Raw genomic sequence first — 20,006 nt, forward strand, 5'->3', positions numbered from 1 at the left:
GTGGATTCGATCATGAAATCGGAGTAATGAGATAATATAGTTATTGCTATTCTATGAGATCAAGCCGTGGATTCGATCATAGAATCAGAACAATTGTTATTGCCATTACATGGGACCAGTCGTGGATTCTACCATGGAATAGGAGCAATTGTTATCGCCATTCCATGGGACCAGTCGTGGATTCGACCATGGAATATGAGCAATTGTAATTAGGAATAATTAACTTTGTGGCTCTATACTAGCAGAGCAAGCTGTCTAGGATCATTAATTATCCCAATATGAGCTTGTCGGTAAGTCATATCCTTTATATAGTCAGGGTAAACTCGTTGTTTGTTCCTGAACACGTTATCGCTCTATTTTAGAAGAGAAAGTTGTCTAGGAGCCGTCCATCTCGTGATACTATATAGAAATAATCACTGAAAGTATTCAGTATTCATGAGATATGTTGTTGTCCAGTCGTGAGACTACATATCTACATGTACTCTGACAGAAAGTACTCTCCGTTGAGAATTCGATGAGAGACCCGTGTCTCGATACTCAAGTCTGATTGCTGGATCAGAGCTTCGTATAATTATGAGTTTACGATTTTATCCCTTGTCGAAAATCCACCATCTACACAGTTGAAGTCTAGGTACTATAGTATGCGTACCTGTACGCGTACTGAATTCAACTGAAGTTTGGAAGTGTACGACAGTATGCGTACCCGTTTGTATACTGGAGAACACAGTCCAAGTCCGACTACTTAGGTATGCGTACCCATTTGCATACTTGAGCGGGTTATGTTCTAAAATCGGTTTGTTCATGAACTAATACATTTATATAATAAGGAATGCAATCTTTTGCAAACCGTGGCTATAATGTTCATGAATTTATTCGAGTGGATCAAAATCGATTTTGATTTAATTGTGTCTTGTATACTTCTATGAGAATATAAACAACTGAACAACTCTAGAACTAGTTTCATTTGAGTCATTTGAACTAGTTATGGTTAAGACGAATAAGGTTGATATGAAAGTGTTCATATGGCTAACTTCGGTTAACTATTGTTGAGCCAACAAAGGTGTACACGTTTAGGTACGGTTACTCATATCTAAATGAAGTCATTTTTTGTTTGTGTGTAACAAGCTAAGTTCGATCTAACGGTTGAAATATATTAGCTTGAGTCTAATCAAGTTTTGATCATCTAACGGTTAATATTGAATGCTTTGTTACCAAGGTAACGTTGGTTGCAAACCCTGATTTGAAGACTATATAAGGGAGAACTCTAGCAACTGGGAAATCTAATCCCCGCACCTCCTGTGTGATATTAGTTGCGACTAGAGTCGATTCTCCTTTAACCTTAGGTTTTTTTAAAATCCCGTAGGTTAACGACTTGAAGACTTCATTGGGATTGTGAACCCATACCCAACTATTTTCTCTGTAGTTGCGTGTTCTGATCTTGCTGTTTTCTATCGTGATTGAGTACTATCTTCTCTAAGATTTTCTCAAGATTTAATCTCCGATAGGAAAGATAAAAAGTAGTCACAAACATCTTCGTCTCATCGTTTGTGATTCCACAATATCTTGTTTCGCTACCATACTGTGATGTGATTGACATTTCTAGGCTGTTCTTCGGGAATATAAGTCTGGTATATCAATTGGTTCCTGTTCACCTTGATTTATCAAAATACAGGAATAAAACTCATAGGTGTATCTGTGGGAGACATATTTATCTATTCAATAGACTTTTCTGTGTGAGAAAGATTGGTTTATCAAGTCTTCGACTTTGGGTCCTAAAAACTCTTAGTTGTGGGTGAGATCATCTAAGGGTATCAAGTGCGCGGAATCCGCCGTGGTTCTAGAGGCGTAAGGAACGCGACTGTACCTTGATCAGTGTGAGATTGGTTAGGGCTCAACTACATTCAAGTCCGAAGTTAACTTGGAGTAGGCTAGTGTCTGTAGCAGCTTAATACAGTGCGGTGTTCAAATATGGACTAGGTCCCAGGGTTTTTCTGCATTTGTGGTTTCCTCGTTAACAAAACTTCTGGTGTCTGTGTTATTTCTTTTCCGCATTATATTTTTTTATATAATTGAGATATCACAGGTTGTGCGTAAGTTCAATCAATTGTGAATCCAACCTTTGGTTGTTGATTAAATTGATTGACACTTGGATATTGGTTTTTGATACCGTCCAAGTTGTTTCTTATATTAATCAGGCTCACGGATTTCGATCTGTTTGATTTGATGATTACATTAAGAAACAGAGATATAACTCTTTGATATACTTTTCTTAAGATTGAGTCTGACTGTCTAGTTAATTCTCTTGAAAGTATATTGGAGTTAGTCCATACAGATTGATAAGCAAAATATTGGGTGTGGTTGTTAGACCCCCGTTTTTTCAGGAAGATTGATATCAAAAGTCTTTACTGAGTTTAAAGAAATTCTTAGCTGTAAAGGACGTCAGCTAAGGGAATCAACTGCACGGAATTTTGCGAGGTTCAAAAGGCGTAAGGATCACGTCTGCAACTGAATTGATTAGAGGGTTAATCCGGTCTCAACTACAATCCAGCCGAAATCTTATAGTAGGTTAGTGTATGTAGCATTTTAATAAAGTGTGGTGTTCAAAACTGGACGAGGTTCCGGGGTTTTTCTGCAAGTGCAGTTTTCCTCGTTAATAAAACTTTTGGTGTCTTATTTTTTATTTTTTCCGTATTATGTAGTTTTATCTTTATAATAGGAATAACACAAGTGGTACGCAATCCTCGTTAATAAAACTTTTGGTGTCTTATTTTTTCTTTTTTCCATATTATGTTGTTTTATCTTTATAATAGGAATAACACAAGTGGTACGCAATCAATTGAGATAGTTTAAATCCTTATTAATTGAGATAAAAAACAAGAGTTGTTCTTGTTGAATTCACATTTTAAAGGACAGAACGCAAGTTTCATACTTGTTAGTATTCGGATCCATAGATATTGGATATTGATTTTAGAGATTATCCAGCGCTAGCAAACCATGGCCACGCCTACCAGGGTCAACGCCCTCGCCCACACCTTCTAGCAACATCATCGCCTACCAAGGCGTCATAGCTTTATAGCACCATCAATGCCACCACCATAACCTTGTTAGTACTAAACATTCCCGACCATCAGTTTTTGTAGCAACACCTCGGTCATGCCTATGACACTTGCATGCAACATTGTTGCTAACACGGCTTACACGCATGTTGCAAACATAACAAGAACATTCCATAAACATGCCAAAAGTATGCCATAAACATGCCACGGCCATGTTGTGTTGGCATAAACCTATAGGTAGTGTTATCTAATGGTAAACCTCGTATACTCATGTGTGCTTTGAATCTAAGTTGTCTCTTCAAGCCTGAGTCTAACATGTAACCACGACAAGATCTGATCAGCCTATTGAGAGCTAAACACTTAGTCAAAACACATCGTGACTTATTTTCGTCAAGATGAGGAGTATTCCATGACTCCACTAATTCCTAAAAGAAATCAAAATATGTTACATGGGGGGATTCTTTATGGGGTATTAGTCTGGCGGTTTACAACAACATGCAGTGTGGTAACACCCCATGATGAGAAGGTAACGAGTAGTGGTGGAAGTTTAGAGCAGTTGAAGAGATGATAAAGTTATCGGTCAAGGATTTTCTATAAATTTTCCTAGTACATCAGGCATGACCTTACCATAACCTCCACGATCTCCATGTCTTCATTATATCCACTACTTACGAGGAAACAATGTGCGTCCCTTACAACTATAAATAAACTCCTTCGTTTATCCAGAAGGAAATAACGGGCTCTTACTATTCTCAACCTCTGATTTTTTATAGTTCAACAACCTCACATTCAGAAATACAATCACCACTGATTTCCTCAACTTTCTCTGCTTTCCCTCCCCTAAGATCAACCCATCTTCTCTCCTTGTAACCGAAACAAAACGTGAACGACCATCTTTTTGGTTTCGGCTCAGTTTGTATGATGTTGATCCTCAAACCTAAAGAAAGTACTTCGAAATTACATTATGTACCATATTACCAAATTTTAAGTAAAAACAAGTTCATGTTCAAAATATTATGTCGACATCTTGTGAACTTACCATGATAACCAAACCCAATTTCCGACAACTAACAAAAACCTAAGTTTATAGTCGGATCGAAAAAAAGTTAAATTGGTTATCATTAGGGATTGGTCCTGCAATAAATCCCCACGTAAGGGATCAGTTGATGTAGTTTTTACAGTAATAAGTAGGGGAATTCGTTTCTCGGACTTGGGAAGATATTGATTTTATACTTAATGAAAGAAAATTACTAAAACTAGCAAATAAAGTAAAAGAGAATGACAATATTAAGAGACTAGTGGGAATCAGGATTCCACCAACTCTTATTCTGTAGTCCAATATTAATTCTTAAACAATTATAGCTCTAAAAAAACAATTATTGACTCTTAATCTTTGCCAAGGTAGATTTTATAAAACATCAATTGTAAATGGTAAGCATGGGTTATCAAAACACCTAAGCTAAGCATAACCCATCAAACTAAATCACAACTAATTAATTTAAATTCATAACTTGAATTATATTAATGCAAAAGTCATAAAAAGAATTTAAAAAAATTACCATAGTGTTGAGAATTGGATTCCTCCGTCATCTCAGGGATGGGGTTTAGCTCCTCATATTTTTCACATGCTCAAAAGAATTTTTCATTGCTCAAAAGTGCTTATAAGGGGTGAAAATAGAGAAGAAGAATAAAAACAGAAAACTGTAACTTTTATAAGTGTTACAGAGCAATTGTTACAATGAGATTCACTGTAGCAAGAACGACAGTTCTGTTTTTGCAGCAGATTTAGCGACTGTCTTTTGCAGGCTTATGTTCTTCGTGTTCTTGAGTCTCTGCAGCAGCAAAAACCTTTCCTGCGAGCTCTTATTTCTTCTCTGCAACACTCTATTCTTTCCCCAAACTCTCCATAGCCTTCTTCACCTCCCAACAGGCCCTTATATACTCCACAACCCTACTGAATCTCACAAATCTTCACGCAATAAAAGCTTTTAACTCGGAATATCTTCTTTCCAAATATCGGGAATTATTTCGTTGTTTTTCTTCTTCACGTGTCTTTCTGCAATTGACTCACTCAATCACGTTCCCAACACCTTATAAATCGCAACCAAGTACCTCTAATCACACGCAAACACAGAACATCCCGTGAATGTCTACAACTCCCTGTTTTATCCAATCCACGTACTCCTTCATATTTTCTCGATTCTAAAGGACTTACCAGTCCTGTTTTATCGTATCAGGCAGGTATGTATCCATTGGAGTGATTGAATCTTACCCAAAACTCATCGAAGGTCCAATAGTACTTCCCGGAGATAAACCCGAGAATATTATCTTCCCGGATTCGCTTCAAGTGGATTATACATCCCAACTGGATCGAATCTAACGACTATATCATTCATGTTTAACCCAATGAAGTCGAACCCAGCTGAATCCAGCGATTGAATCTCATTGAATCCCTTCCAAATTTCGAACCCTAATTTTGCCGGTGACTGCAACAATTATTTTCCGATCATTCAGCCAATGCTAGACAAATCAAAAGGAAATACTATCTCTGTTTAGACCAGAATACTACACCCAATAAATTTCATCCCTTGAGTCTCACCCAAAAACCATTAAAATCCAATCCCTAGTTCTGTTCTTCAACAAAACCAGTTTCCCGCCAATTTCTGAATTTCAAAATGTTGAAGATGGTTACCCCTAACCAAATATGATGTCCCTTTAGCAAATATGGTGCCCCTTAGTAATTTCCTGGGTGTATTTAGCGAATTCCTTGGGTGTTTTTCAACACTTCTCCTAGGGATTTTTTAACACATTTTGGGGGTGCCCCTTAGCCAAAGTTAGGGTGCCTTTCGTATTTTTCTCCGGAGGTTTAAATGCCACTTTTAGTGCCAATTTCTTCGTAAAAGATTATTTCACCGTAAACACCTACAAATACATAAAATAGCCAAATAAGCACAAAATCGAGTACTAACGTTATACAGAATTGTGAACAAAATAGACACATAAATGCGTCTATCAAATACCCCCAAACTTATTATTTGCTAGTTCCGAGCAAATCTAATCTATAAAATAAAATCCTAACTCACTGTCGCAGGCACCGCGGTTGCACTTAGCATGTGCAACAAGCCTTTAAACCCCGACCCTAGGTGGCCCTAGTGGCCGAGTTATAGTCTCGGGAGGGTTTACAAGAGGTGTACCCACAAAAACTTTACTCCAGATCTTAGTTATCTGTGAAGAAAAATCCTTTAGCAATAAAATCCTCTGCGAATCGGGCGACGACTCGGGCGACAAAAATCGGTGACGACTCGTTCATTAAATTCGTGGATTCTTCGAATTTTGATCGTATTTCTGTATTAATTCAGGTGATTTCTCATTAATAACAGATGATTGGTGTTGATTTTCAATCCTTTTACTTCTTTTATTATGTCTGAACAAAATAATAGTGGATCTGGTTTTCGATCTGCTACAACAAATTTGGTTTATGATTCCGCTTCTTCAACAATGAATTCTGAAGACCCTCCTTCTATGTTTATTCTTGATGATGTTATTGAAGAAAGCTTAAATGAATGGAAATTTAGCTTGATTGAGAGATTAGATTTTGTTAAACTTAAGATGAATACTGCAGCTACTTTACTGAAACAACAATGGTCTCTTAAGGGTTATTTACAGTTCATACTCTTAGGAAAAGGATTCTTTATCATCAAACTAGATAATGAAGATGATAGAAAACATATTTGGCAAGGTTTATGGATGGTGGAAGAACAAACTCTGAAAATTAGACCATGGGAACCTAACTTCAATCCTGAAACTCGGAAAACTTCATTAGCTTATGTTTGGGTCACTTTTCCTGGTTTAAGCATTGAGTACTGGAAAGAAAGCATTCTTCTACAGATGGGAAACAAATTGGGGAGAGCTATCAAAGTTTATGAAATTACTTTAAAAAGAGAAATAGGATACTATGCAAGTGTTCTAGTTGAAGTTGATTTTGCAAAGTATATCCCAAGCAAAGTAGTTGTTGAGTACAAGTATGGTAAATTTGAACAAGCTGTTCAAATCTCGAAGAAACCAAAATTCTGCAATCACTGTCTAATTGTGGGTCACTTAACTGCTGAATGTAGAATCAAAAGAAGTGCATGTTCTGAAAAACAAAGTGAAGTTGTGAAGGAAAAGGCAAAAAAACAATGGAGAAAAAAAACTTCTCAAGTTCAAACTGGTTTTGACATATGCTTTACTCAAGTTGAGAAAGAAAAAGATCACATAATTGAACAAATTCATGATCAACTCTTAAGTGATAATGAAGAGATTGATGCAATAATACCTCCTATTCAAAGTGAGCACTCCTCTGGTAGATTCCATATCTTACAAAACCAAACTGAAGAATTCAGAGGGTCTATTAACTCACATGAAGAATTTCCAACTCTTTCAGTAGATTAAATTATTACAATGGTTTCAAGTGCTCCTTCAATATCCAATGTGGTTAATATTCAACCTCCTATTGGAACTCCAGTTTTACAACTTCAGTCTATCTCTCCAAATACTAAAATCTAAGGAAGCTGAAGATTGTGTTCAAGTGAAACATACTGATTCAGAATCTATTCAACATGCAGAAAGTACTTCTGGTACTAAGAATGGAGAAGAATTTATTCAAATCAAAACAAAAGTTGGAAAAAAGTCAAATGTGATTACCAGAACTCATGCAGCCAACTTAAATGCAAACTTCAGTAAAAATGGCCAAGGTAAGAGAAGTACTTTATCTTCTCACCCTCCTTTTAAATGAAAGTTCTATATTGGAACTTTAGGGGACTAAGGAGAACAAAGGCCAAAGATAAGTTAAGAGATATAGTCAAAAAATTTGTCCTACTTTAGTTATTTTAGCTGAACCCAAAGTATGGATTTCTTCTGATTTCATTAAAAAGTTAAGACTCCAGGGTATACACTATCAAATCATTCATAACTCTTGTGATGGTAATAAAGGAAACATTTGGATTCTATGGAGCTCTTCAATAAACACTCCAAAGATTTTATCAAGTACTTCTCAAGCAATAACTGTGGAAGTTGGTGGGGCTGTAATTACTGGAGTTCATGATGCCACTCTCACTGTTAATAGAAGAGAATTATGGCATGAAATGGAAATTGCAAGTACTTTAAATAAGCCATGGATGGTCATAGGTGATTTCAATACTATACCAAGTGTTGATGAAAAGAAAGGTGGTCTCAATCCTCCGAAAATATCTATGAGAAAATTTAATGATTGTTTAAATAATTGTGGGCTTATTCAAGCTCCTAAAATAGGTTTGGAGTTCTCTTGGAGCAACAATAGAGCAGGGAAAAAAAGAATTCTCTGCAATCTTGATAGATCTGTTTTCAATGATAAATGGTTGGAAGAATACCCTAGATGGGGTTACAAAGTTGGTGTAAGAAGTATATCAGATCATGGAATTCTTTATGGTGCAAATGCTGAAATTCCAAAGCCCAAAAATATACCTTTTAGAGCTCTTAAGGTGTGGAAATCTCATTCTGAATTCTTCAAGCAAATTCAACTTTCTTGGTCTGCAATGATTAGAGGTAATCCTACCTTCATTTTTCTGAGTAAACTTAAAATTCTAAAAAAAGATATTCAAGAGTGGAATTGGAATACATTTGGGGATGTTAATAAAAAGCTGAAGCAAGTTGAGGAAAATGTCTTTCAAGCCTCATTGTTGTCTGATAAAAATACAGAAAACATTGTTCTTTTGAATAATTTAGTTACAGCTAGAGGTAAACAAGAGATTCTTATGGAGCAATAAAAAGAAATTAATCAACAGAATTCAAGAGTTAAGTGGTTAAAAGATGGAGCCTCAAATTCTAAAGTTTTTCATATAAATATGAAACTGAGACAAACTCAGAATACAATTGTAGAACTAGAAGATGAAAATGGAAATATTGTAACTGATCAATCCAAAATTGCAGAACTGCTTATCAACCATTTTTAAGAGAAATTTAAATTTCAACAGGTAATATTTAATCAAAACTTCTTTCAAGATATTCCTCAACTGGTAAGTGCAGATGAAAATGCTTATTTAGATGCAGTTCCTTCTGATGAAGAGGTGAAAAGAGCAGTATTTGAACTTGACCCTGATAGCTCACCTGAACCAGATGGATTTGCAGGATGGTTTTACAGATATGCTTGGGAAATAGTTGGCAATGACCTCACAAAAGCTATTCAACATTGCTGGAGATGTGGATTTATACCTCAGGGTTTTAATGCTAACTTTTTATTACTTCTTCCAAAAGTCAAAAATGCAAAAAAAGCTTGTCAGTTTAGACCTATTGGTCTAATGAACTTCAGCTTTAAAGTGCTTACAAAGATTATAACTACAAGATTTGGAAGTTTAATTCAAAGAATTGTATCTCCTCAACAAGGTTCTTTCATAAAAGGGAGAAACATTCAAGAGCAAATAATTCTAGCCTCTGAACTAGTGAATGAGATGGATGTTAAAAGAAGAGGTGGTAATTTGGGCATAAAATTGGACATCTCTCAAGCTTATGACTCACCCAGCTGGGAGTTTCTGTTTCAAGTGATGAGGAAATTTGGATTCTCTGAAAAAGGTGTTAATTGGCTTCATACTTTACTGCAATCTGCAAGAATATCAATACTTCTTAATGGAGGGCCCGTGGGATATTTTCAAGTTGGAAGGGGTCTCAGACAAGGTGACCTATTGTCTCCTCTTCTTTTTGTTATAGCTGAAGATCTTCTGAGCAGAGCAATATCAAGAATGGTCAAATCAGGTCAGTTACAACCAATACTCTCCAGAAATGGCATCCATCCATCTCATATCTTCTTTGCAGATGACATTTTCTTGTTCTGCATTGGAGATAAAAGAAATGTTAAAAAGCTAGCAACTTTACTCAAGGAATATCAAGAAGCCTCAGGTCAAAGTTTTAACTTGGCAAAAAGCAAATGCTTCATAGGTGGCACAAGTACATTAAGAAAACAACAAATTGCTTCTGAACGCAGAATGCCACTCGCTAATTTCCCAGACAAGTATTAGGTGTTTATCTAACTCCAGGTAAAATCAAAACTCAACATATTTGGAATTGTGTAGAATAAATCCAAGCAAGCTTAGCTGGATGGATGGATAAGCTCTTATCTTTCCAAGAAAGACTGATTTTAATCAAGCATGTTCTCAGTAGCATTCCCAGATATAGTATGTCATTTTATAAATGGCCTCAAAGAGCTCTAAAGGATTGTGAGCAAATGATAAGAAATTTTCTTTGGACTTGAGATCCTTCAAAAAGAAAGAGTTTTGTGCTTAAATGGGACAAAGTTTGTTCTCCATTTGAAGAAGGAGGTCTTGGCTTGAGAAGACTAGAGATTATGAAGAAGGCATTGCTTATGAAACTTCGGTGGAAAATACAAAACAACAAGGAAGATTGGGCTAAATTTTTTCAAGAAAAATTCATTACAAAAAAAAGGGACTGGATTGGATATTATAAGAAATCTTCTATTCTTCCTGGATTAAAATGGATCTCTGAAGATGTGAAAAAATTCACAAGATGGATAGTTGGCACTGGATCAAAAATATCAGTTTGGAATGGCACTTGGATAAAGGATAAACCTTTGTGTGAATTATATCCTGATAATGCATATCTTAATGAATTCCTTGACATGAAAGTTGAAAACCTAATAGTTGATAATGAATGGGTTATGCCTTCTGAACTTCTTGATATGGTTTCAATTAAGGAGCTACATGTACTCAGTTTGGAGGAAGACAAAAGAATCTGGAGTGGCACAATTACTGGGGATTTCTCTGTTTCTTCTGCAATTGAGTGTATCAGAACAAAGTATTCAAAAGTGAGCTGGGTACATCAGGTATGAAATTACTCAATTCATCCAAATATTTCAAGCAATATCTGGAAACTTATAAGAAATATTTGCCCAACTGAAGAAAAAATGAAAACTAGGAAATTTCAACTTGCTTCTAGATGTTGTTTTTGTAAGAAAGATGAGGAAACTCTAGAACACATTCTATGGAAATGCAACTATAGTGAGCTAATTTCGAAGTGGTTAGGAGGGATGTTTAATTTCAAGAACCCTAAGTCTTTTGATGAAGTCTTTAGTTCTGCAAAACATAAAAGTCCTGCAGTTGGTGAAATATGGAGATATGTTGCTTTCATTACTCTCAAGGAACTGTGGTTTCAAAGAAATAGAAGTGTTTATTAGGATGAAGTCTTCAATGAACAAAATATTAAATCAAGAATCTTGAAACTTACTGCTGAAGGAGAAATTAGAATGAAACAACTCATGTGGAATACTGCATATGATCTGCAAATGCTAAAACAATTTGGTATGAAATGCAGAAGGGTCAAGACTTGTGTTGTTAAAGAGATTTCCTTCAAATTGCCTCAGAAGAATCAACTTCTCTTGTGTTGTGATGGGGCTTTAAGGGGGAACCATGGGAATTCAGGTTATGGGATTATGGCTATAAATGATAAAGGAGAAGTGGTGGTAGCTATAGAAGGAGGTCTGGGGATTGCTACTAATTTCTTTGCAGAAATTATGGAAATTATTTGTGAAGGAGAATGAGCTATTCATAATGGTTTCAGAATCCTCCTTTTCAGTACAGACTCAAAAGCAGTAATTGCTGCTTTTGAAAATTTGGGAGTTCCTTGGTTTGAAATTGCTAGATGGAAGCAAATCTGCTACATTGCTACCAAATGTGAGTTTCTTCATAATTACAGAGAAGTGAACTTCTCTGCAAATGATTTAGCTAACAAAGGATCAACTATGCAGAGAGGAGATCAACACATATACACAAGCAAACCTCCCTTCCTTGTAAATCTTGAAAATGAAAAGCATAAGCACTTTAGGACAATTTAGTTTATAATCCTTTTTTTTGCGTATTTTTGTTTTTTTCCTGGTTGTAATTCTGCTCTCACTGTAACTTTGAGTTCTTTGGTTATTAATAAAATTATTACTTAGCAAAAAAACGTTATCTGTGAAGAACTCAGGAATGACACTAAAGAATCTCCTTGGTTGGCATACTCTCATTGATCACAAGAGAAAGTACCCTGATGCGAATCATATTCATATATATAAGTGACAGAGTTCTACTCAGATAGTCGTACTATGGACATCAATAATCGGAATCACACAAATGAATAGATTAAGAAGATGGATTATAGAGATAGATAGTTCAAAACGATGTTGTCTAAGGTCAACGGTATTTCCCATATCTGGTTCGGACTAATATCAACACAGCTTGGCATGTACAAGGGAACCATCGATCGATTTTATTGTACAATAATAAACTTTTCATTTTACTTTTTTTTTTTTTAACTGCATGATTTGATCTTTTGGATCCAAGCGCATGCTTTTTGTCAGCAGATTACATGATAGTTCTCATGGATCCTGCATTCCATGCTTGTTTAGGCGACGGAGACATGGAAAACACACACATATTGCTATCTAAGTATTAATTTTTTTTATTCCGTTTGGTCTGATTGGTCTGGTCTCATTATTATTTTAGTAACTCAATCACTCTATTCCATTCCGGCAGTGGTAACAATTCGATGTTTTGTGCCCCACCAAATCACTTAGAGAAACTTTCAAATAAAATAAAAACAGAAAGTAGTGTGATGATTCCATTCTAACACATGAACTCTGTCTTTTTATGAATAGACTCTGTTATTGGGTTTCTCAACTCATACAACCAAGATGTTTCCATCCACTTAGATTGGTTAGTGCCACCCTGAATTGTCACAAATTTCTAGGATCTGTAGTTTAATTAATGCAACTAAAAGTTTCTCCCATACCTCCAAACTTAAATCTAACATTGTCCTCAATGTTCAAAGGATAAAATTAAAAAAAAAATGAACAAGGAGAAACTGTTACCACTTTGAAGGAAATAAGGAAAGATATTACCGTGTTGCATGAGCATAGGTTACCACCCAAGAAGTGCTAAGTTTAAAGTCTTCAGTCAGACATCAAATACCACAAAATGGCTAGTCACCTTTCATAATCATATACCAATAGCCGAAACAACTGTGGATCAACAACACCAAATAATGCTGACACAAATATAAGAGACCTGCACTGTATTAGAAAAATGAATAGACATAGCACAACCTGGTGTAAAATTTCTTGCAAGACAACTGAGTTTTTCTGCGGCGCCCACTTGGGTTTAATATGAGTGTCTTGACAAATAGATTCATTCGAACAACAAGTCTCTAATATATGGAATTCCTCCTGGACAGTATCAGGAGGATCAGGTTGTGGAGTCAGAAGAGACTCAAGTAATACCTCAGGAATACTAGGCTCAAGTCCCAAGTTAGGGAATTTTAATGGGGATACTTGAAAATCATTTTGGATAGGGCACCTCCAAGACAAATATTTAGGCCTATTTGACCATTATTACCCCCAAACTTAGGGTAGTCAGTATTTTCAGACAAACCTCTAACTATTGCTTGAATTTCCGGATCCTCGAAGTCTTTAAAATACTCTAGAGCTTCTTATATTTCAAAAGTTTGGTCACCTAACTGATTTAAGAGAATCTCATCAAATTCATCCAAAGAATCAGTCAATAAAGTGTCGTCCCAGTTATCCTGAACTAGATCCTAAACTAAAGTGCTAATCATATTCACTTCCTCTGATTCATCAGAAGATTGTCTAATAACATTAAATACATTTAGTTCAGTGGTCATATTACCAAAGGATATGTTCATAAGCCCGGTCCTACAGTTGATGACGGCATTAGCTGTGGCTAAAAATGGGCGACCTAAAATCACCGGTATTTGAGCGCTGGGCTCCTGAACAGGCTGGGTATCTAAAACAACGAAATCCATTGGATAAATAAACTTATCAACCTCAATCAGAACATCCTCTATGACACCACGAGGGACTTTGACAGACCTATCAGCTAATTGTTGTGTCATTTTAGTCGGTTTCAACTCCCCAAGACCTAGCTGAGTGTACACATGGTACGGGAGTAAGTTAACACTATCTCCTAAGTCAAGTAATGCCTTATCAACCATGTGATTACTAATTGTACAAGATATGGTGGGGCATCCAGGGTCTTTATACTTAGGGGTTGTTTGGTTCGGAAGGATTGAACTTACTTGACCAGCTAAAAAGGCTTTCTTATGGACATTAAGCTTTCGTGTACAAATATCCTTAAGGAATTTGGCATAAGCAGGATTCCTGCCTAATTGCTTCTAGTAAAGGGATGTTAATGTTTACCTGCTTAAATATTTCCATTATTTCGTTGAAAGTCGACTCTCTCTTTTTTGGAGCTAATAATTGTGGATATGGGGCTCTGGGCACAAAATGAGACCTATCAAGAGGACTCACATTGGCATCACTAGAAACTTTGTCAGTATCTTCATCTAGTGGTTCCTCTTGGGAACTAAAAGGTGGATCTACAGTATGTCCACTATTAGGCATGGCTACATTATTGTCTACCGTTTTACCACTCCTAAGGGTCTCTCTCTTGCAAAGACTCGACAATTAGACTAACCTGGGTTTTTAGCTCGGAAATATCCTGAGAGTTTTCCTGTAAACCTTTCTCAACCGTTTGCTTAAACACCGCAGTGTTATGAGATAAGATGGTGAGAGACTCTTCTAAGCTCATGATTTTTTATCCGACAGGTTCTGATACTGATCTGGCCTTAAATGGTTCCTAATATCCCCAAAAATCGGGAGAGTCTGAGAACTACTAGGCTGACATTGACTTTGGCCCTTAGACCAAGAAACATTAGAATGGTTTCTCCAACCAGGATTATAGTTATTTGAATATGGGTCAAATCTCTGAAGGTTTTCAAACCTAGAGTTGTGATAAAGGGCATGGGCTTGTTCTTCGTATCTAGCATGGTGTGACCCTTGATTCATTTCTAAGGCCTCTAGACGCCTAAGAATATCTGACCCGTAATCAACTCTATCGATTCTATGGATATGACTTCTAAGTATTTATGGTTCTCGCATAGATGCCCATTGCCTAGTTTTCTCAACTAACTCGATAAAAAACTCGTCAAAACAAACATCTGGGTCTTGATGGGTGAATTCTCCACCACTAATTGTTTCTACCTGCATACTGGTTTCACTATCAAGGCCCTCATATAAAATTTGGGCCATGCGAGCTTTCTCAAAGCCATGATGTGGACATCGGTATAACAATTCACTAAACCTTTCTACATAATCATGAAGGGTTTCACCCAATTTTTGCTTAAAGGTTTGGATAGACTGCCGAACAGCAGCAGTCTTATGGTGTGGGTAGAATTTCTTAACAAATACCTCTACAAGACCATCCCAGGTGGTAATTGTTTTAGAGGGGATAAAATGATACCACTCTTTGGCTTTCTTATCGAGAGAGAAGTGAAACAAACGTAACCTAAGCACATCTTTGGAGACATTCGGATAGTTCATTGTGTCACAAATCATTTCAAAGTCTCTTATGTGGGTATACGAGTTCTCATTCTCTAATACCCTAAAAGTACGGAGCATGCCAATTGTCTCAGGTCTAATATCAAATTGGATTGTATAAGCTGGTATAACTACACTGGGTCATGCACTACTCTAGACGGGTTCAAACGATCCCTAAGGGTTTTTACCGGGACCTCATTATCATTTTCATTAACCATTTCGGAAAAAATAGAAGTATCACCTAAATTTGTGTAACGGGTTGGACTCAAATTAAAAAGGGCGTTATCCTCAAGTCTATCTCCTACTCGTTTCCAATGGCGCATACACAAGTAGAACCACTAGTGGTAACCAAAGATTTTGTGCACATGCAAATGCCGGGGTTCACTAATTTAGGTAAGCTTAGGTTACCTTTAGAAATATATACCTACAGTCAGAGACTAGTCAATGGTACAAGGCTAAGGCTTGTGGTTTTTCGGATGATAACGCCCAGAGGGTTCACCGTACTAAACCACGTGTTTTCCTAAAATCGGTGCCAGATGAAAATGCAATTGATGTGTGCAAAAAAATATAAATAAAAGAATAAAATTGAATATTTACAAAGAAAGAAATAACATAATTACGTAAAAATAAATAAAATCTAAAAAAAGAAAGTAATACTACCTTATTTACAAAAATAAAATCTTTAGTACACTATTTACCTTTTTGGTAGGCAAATCCACAATAATTGCGAAATATAACCTGCACAACAAAGACAAGACTATACCCAAAGTAAAATCAAAGATAATAAAAATAAAATAAAAATCTAAAACCTAACCTAAAGGCAAGTCCGCGTCGGCGACGCCAAAAACCGATGTAGTTTTTACAGTGATAAGTAGGGAATTCGTTTCTCGGACTTGGGAAGATATTGATTTTAGACTTAATGAAAGAAAATTACTAAAACTAGCAAATAAAATAAAAAATAATGACAATATTAAGAGATTACTGGGAATCAGGATTCCACCAAACTCTTATTCTATGGTTCAATATTAATTCTTAGACAATTATAGCTCTAAAAATAACAATTATTGACTCTTAATCTTTGCCAAGGTAAATTTTATAAAACATCAATTGTAAATGGTAAGCATGGGTTATCAAAACACCTAAGCTACGCATAACCCATCAAACTAAATCACAACTAATTAATTTAAAATCATAATTTAAATTATATTAATGCAAAAGTCATAAAAAGAATTAAATAAAACCATAATGTTGAGAATTGGATTCCTCCGTCATCCCAGTGATGGGGTTTAGCTCCTCATATTTTTCACATGCTCAAAAGAATTTTATTGCTCAAAAGTGCTTTCAAGAGGTGAAAATAGAGAAGAAGAATAAAAACAGAATGTAACTTTTATAAGTGTTGCAGAGCAATTGTTACAATGAGATTCATTGTAGCAAGAACGACAGTTCGGTTTTGTAGCAGATTTAGCGACTGTCTTTTGCAGGCTTATGTTCTTCGTGTTCTTGAGTCTCTGCAACAGCAAAAACCTTTCCTGCGAGCTCTTATTTCTTCTCTGCAGCACTCTATTCTTTCCCCAAACTCTCCATAGCCTTCTTCACCTCCCAACAGGCCCTTATATACTCCACAACACCGATGAATCTCACAAATCTTCACGCATAAAAGATTTTAACTCGGAATATTTTCTTTCCAAATATCGGGAATTATTTCGTTGTTTTTCTTCTTCACGTGTCTTTCTGCAGTTGACTCACTCAATCACGTTCCCAATAACTTATAAATTGCAACCAAGTACCTCTAGTCACACGCAAACACAGAACATCCCGCGAATGTCTACAACTCCTTGTTTTATATAATCCACGTACTCCTTCATATTTTCTCGATTCTAAAGGACTTACCAGTCATGTTTTATCGTATCAGGCAGGTATGTATCCATTGGAGTGATTGAATCTTACCCAAAACTCTTCGAAGGTCCAATAGTACTTCTCGGAGATAAACCCGAGAATATTATCTTCCCGGATTCGCTTCAAGTGGATTATACATCCCAACTGGATCGAATCTATCGACTATATCATTCATTTTTAACCCAATGAAGTCGAACCCAGCTGAATCCAGCAATTGAATCTCATTGAATCCCTTCCAAATTTCGAACCTTAATTTTGCCGGTGACTGCAACAATTATTTTCCGATCATTCAGCCAATGCTAGACAAATCAAAAGGAATTATTATCTCTGTCTAGACCAGAATACTACACCCAATAAATTTCATCCCTTGAGTCTCACCCAAACACCATTAAAATCCAAGCCCTAGTTATGTTCTTCAACAAAACCAGTTTCCCGCCAATTTCTGAATTTCAAAATGTTGAAGATGGTTACCCCTTAACCAAATCTGGTGTCCCTTTAGTAAATATGGTGCCCCTTAGTAATTTTCTGGGTGTCTTTAGCGAATTCCTTGGGTGGTTTTCGACACTTCTCCTAGGGAATTTTTAACACATTTTGGGGGTGCTCCTTAGCAAAAGTTAGGGTGCCTTTAGTACTTTTCTCCGGAGGTTTAAATGCCACTTTTAGAGCCAATTTATTCGTAAAAGATTATTGCACCGTAAACACCTAGAAATACATAAAATAGCAAAATAAGCACAAAATCGAGTACTAACATTATACAGAATTGAGAACAAAATAGACACATAAATGCGTCTATCATCGGTCCTGCTATAGATCCCTGGGACCAGTCCTAGTATACATCATTCTTTAAGATATCGGTCCTTGAATAGATAATTTGATTCCTTTCAACTATGAAACAAGTTTTCCAAGTCTACTTCCTTAAACTCATATAGTTGAACATAATTTTTTAGGTATGGAATCAACCCAAAGTTCAACATACTAATTAATTAGAATTACAAAGATAGTTTTATGTCGGATTTACGAAGTTCAAAAGATAAATGTTATACTTCATAATCCAACATACCAAAGTTGTAAGAAAAAACTAGTATATTTTTCCTTGAAACCTTGATCATAATGGAATGATCAAGTCATCACTGCTGGAGATACATAAATATACCTCGTATATTATGTTTTTAATCCAAACAACTTGAAAGAAACTTAGATAGAAATGGAAACAAGTCAAGTCTATTACTAATCTTGAATAAAAGGATGATGTGTATGTAAATTTCGATAGTCTTCAGGTTCTTCATAGTAACACGAGTTTGTCTCAACATTTCTAATGTTTCTAGTCTAATCTAACAAAGTTGATGTGGTGGTCGTGACAACACAATTTTCCAATTTGAATGAATTCGTTAGAAGAGTGGGGTTGACTTTTCACATTTCCGTCTCCAAGTGTGGCACTAGTAGGTTCGTGGTCTTTCAAGTTAGTGGTTGGTATTTTGGTATGCATCTAAACTGGCTACTCTGTTCCGAGTATTGGATACCACTGTGACCATATGAACATGATTACACTATAGCCCCTATAAAGTATTAGTGTCCGGACCGGTAAAATCTATCAATTTATCACGATATTAAATTATCGATAAAATAATAATAATAATTAATTTATATATTAGTTTATTTATTATTGGATAATACAAGAAACTAGTTGGAAGCCTAACAAGCTAAGCTCTAACAACGTACTACTACATTAGTTGAACAGGTTGCCGTGCTAGCCTACCAGCGAGCCTCATGAGAAACCATCCAAGGGAGCCGAAGCGGATAGGGGGATGATTATGTTGCAAAGGGGGAAAGCTAACTCTACCTTCCATGTCAAATTCTGCAATTTTGCGCCATCAGGGACTCGAACCTGGGACCTCCTGTAGCACATGAAACCTTTGAGGAACGGGGATGACCAGCTAGGATAGCTACCCGTTTTAGTAATATTGTATAATTCTTGTTACCAAACATGACATCAAAGATTCAACTTTGTAACACGGAGATTATAAGAGATTTTAAGATGCATCATCATCGTCGATTCTATCGCAAACTTTTGGAAGCTTATGAAGCGAGAGAAACAAATCCCGAAAAGATTAATGTTTTAGGAGAAATGAACCTTTTCATTTCGGCTTAGATAATAGATGCTCCTAGAAACGCGATTGCAAATAGTTTCACCATTGTAGAATTTGATCAGTGGATGACATTGCGTCAGAGAATTCAGGTGAAATGTTAGATAGTAAAGGCACTACATAAATACAAAATTTTATCAAAGGATTGAATTTTCATAATGGAATGGACGTTGAACATCTTTTGGAACTACCCTCAAGAAGATGCCATTTCGAGTTTGTTGACTGACAAGGAAATAATAGAGAGTATCTTGGAAAAAAGGAAAGTGATAATGTGGAAACCGAAAATGAAAATAGTTATAGAGCCACCTTCATGTAAAGAATCTATTAAAGCTGTGGAGACATTGGATAGTTTTTTATTGCATCACGGAACAACGTCAACACCAAAAACTCTTCTATTGTGAAGAAAAATCTAAGGTGAAATTCAATGTGACACTAATTTCAAGAAAAACCAAGTCACGGTTGAATCATTCTTTACTAATTATCATAAATGTAATACTAATTTTATATATATTATAG

General features: G+C 36.0%; 1 protein-coding gene across 1 annotated transcript; it reads left to right on the forward strand.

Moving 5' to 3' along the window:
• The first annotated feature begins 6,476 nt into the window (after positions 1-6,476).
• On the forward strand, positions 6,477-10,084 carry LOC113360097. Its single transcript, XM_026603644.1, has 4 exons — positions 6,477-7,478; positions 7,561-7,789; positions 8,028-8,810; positions 9,075-10,084. Exons 1-4 carry the CDS (start codon positions 6,477-6,479, stop codon positions 10,082-10,084), a joined length of 3,024 nt encoding a protein of 1,007 aa, XP_026459429.1.
• Positions 10,085-20,006: the final 9,922 nt, after the last annotated feature.

This window comes from Papaver somniferum, chromosome 3 (assembly GCF_003573695.1).
Source record: "Papaver somniferum cultivar HN1 chromosome 3, ASM357369v1, whole genome shotgun sequence".
In the NCBI taxonomy this organism is placed as follows: domain Eukaryota; kingdom Viridiplantae; phylum Streptophyta; class Magnoliopsida; order Ranunculales; family Papaveraceae; genus Papaver; species Papaver somniferum.

Excerpts from the sequence above, each read along its gene's own strand:
- LOC113360097 (XM_026603644.1), top strand. The coding sequence starts at position 6,477 with ATGTCTGAACAAAATAATAGTGGATCTGGTTTTCGATCTGCTACAACA. Across the intron at positions 7,479-7,560 it reads AAGAATTTCCAACTCTTTCA|TTTTACAACTTCAGTCTATC; the intron begins GTAGATTAAATT and ends TTGGAACTCCAG. Across the intron at positions 7,790-8,027 it reads CTTCAGTAAAAATGGCCAAG|GAAACATTTGGATTCTATGG; the intron begins GTAAGAGAAGTA and ends ATGGTAATAAAG.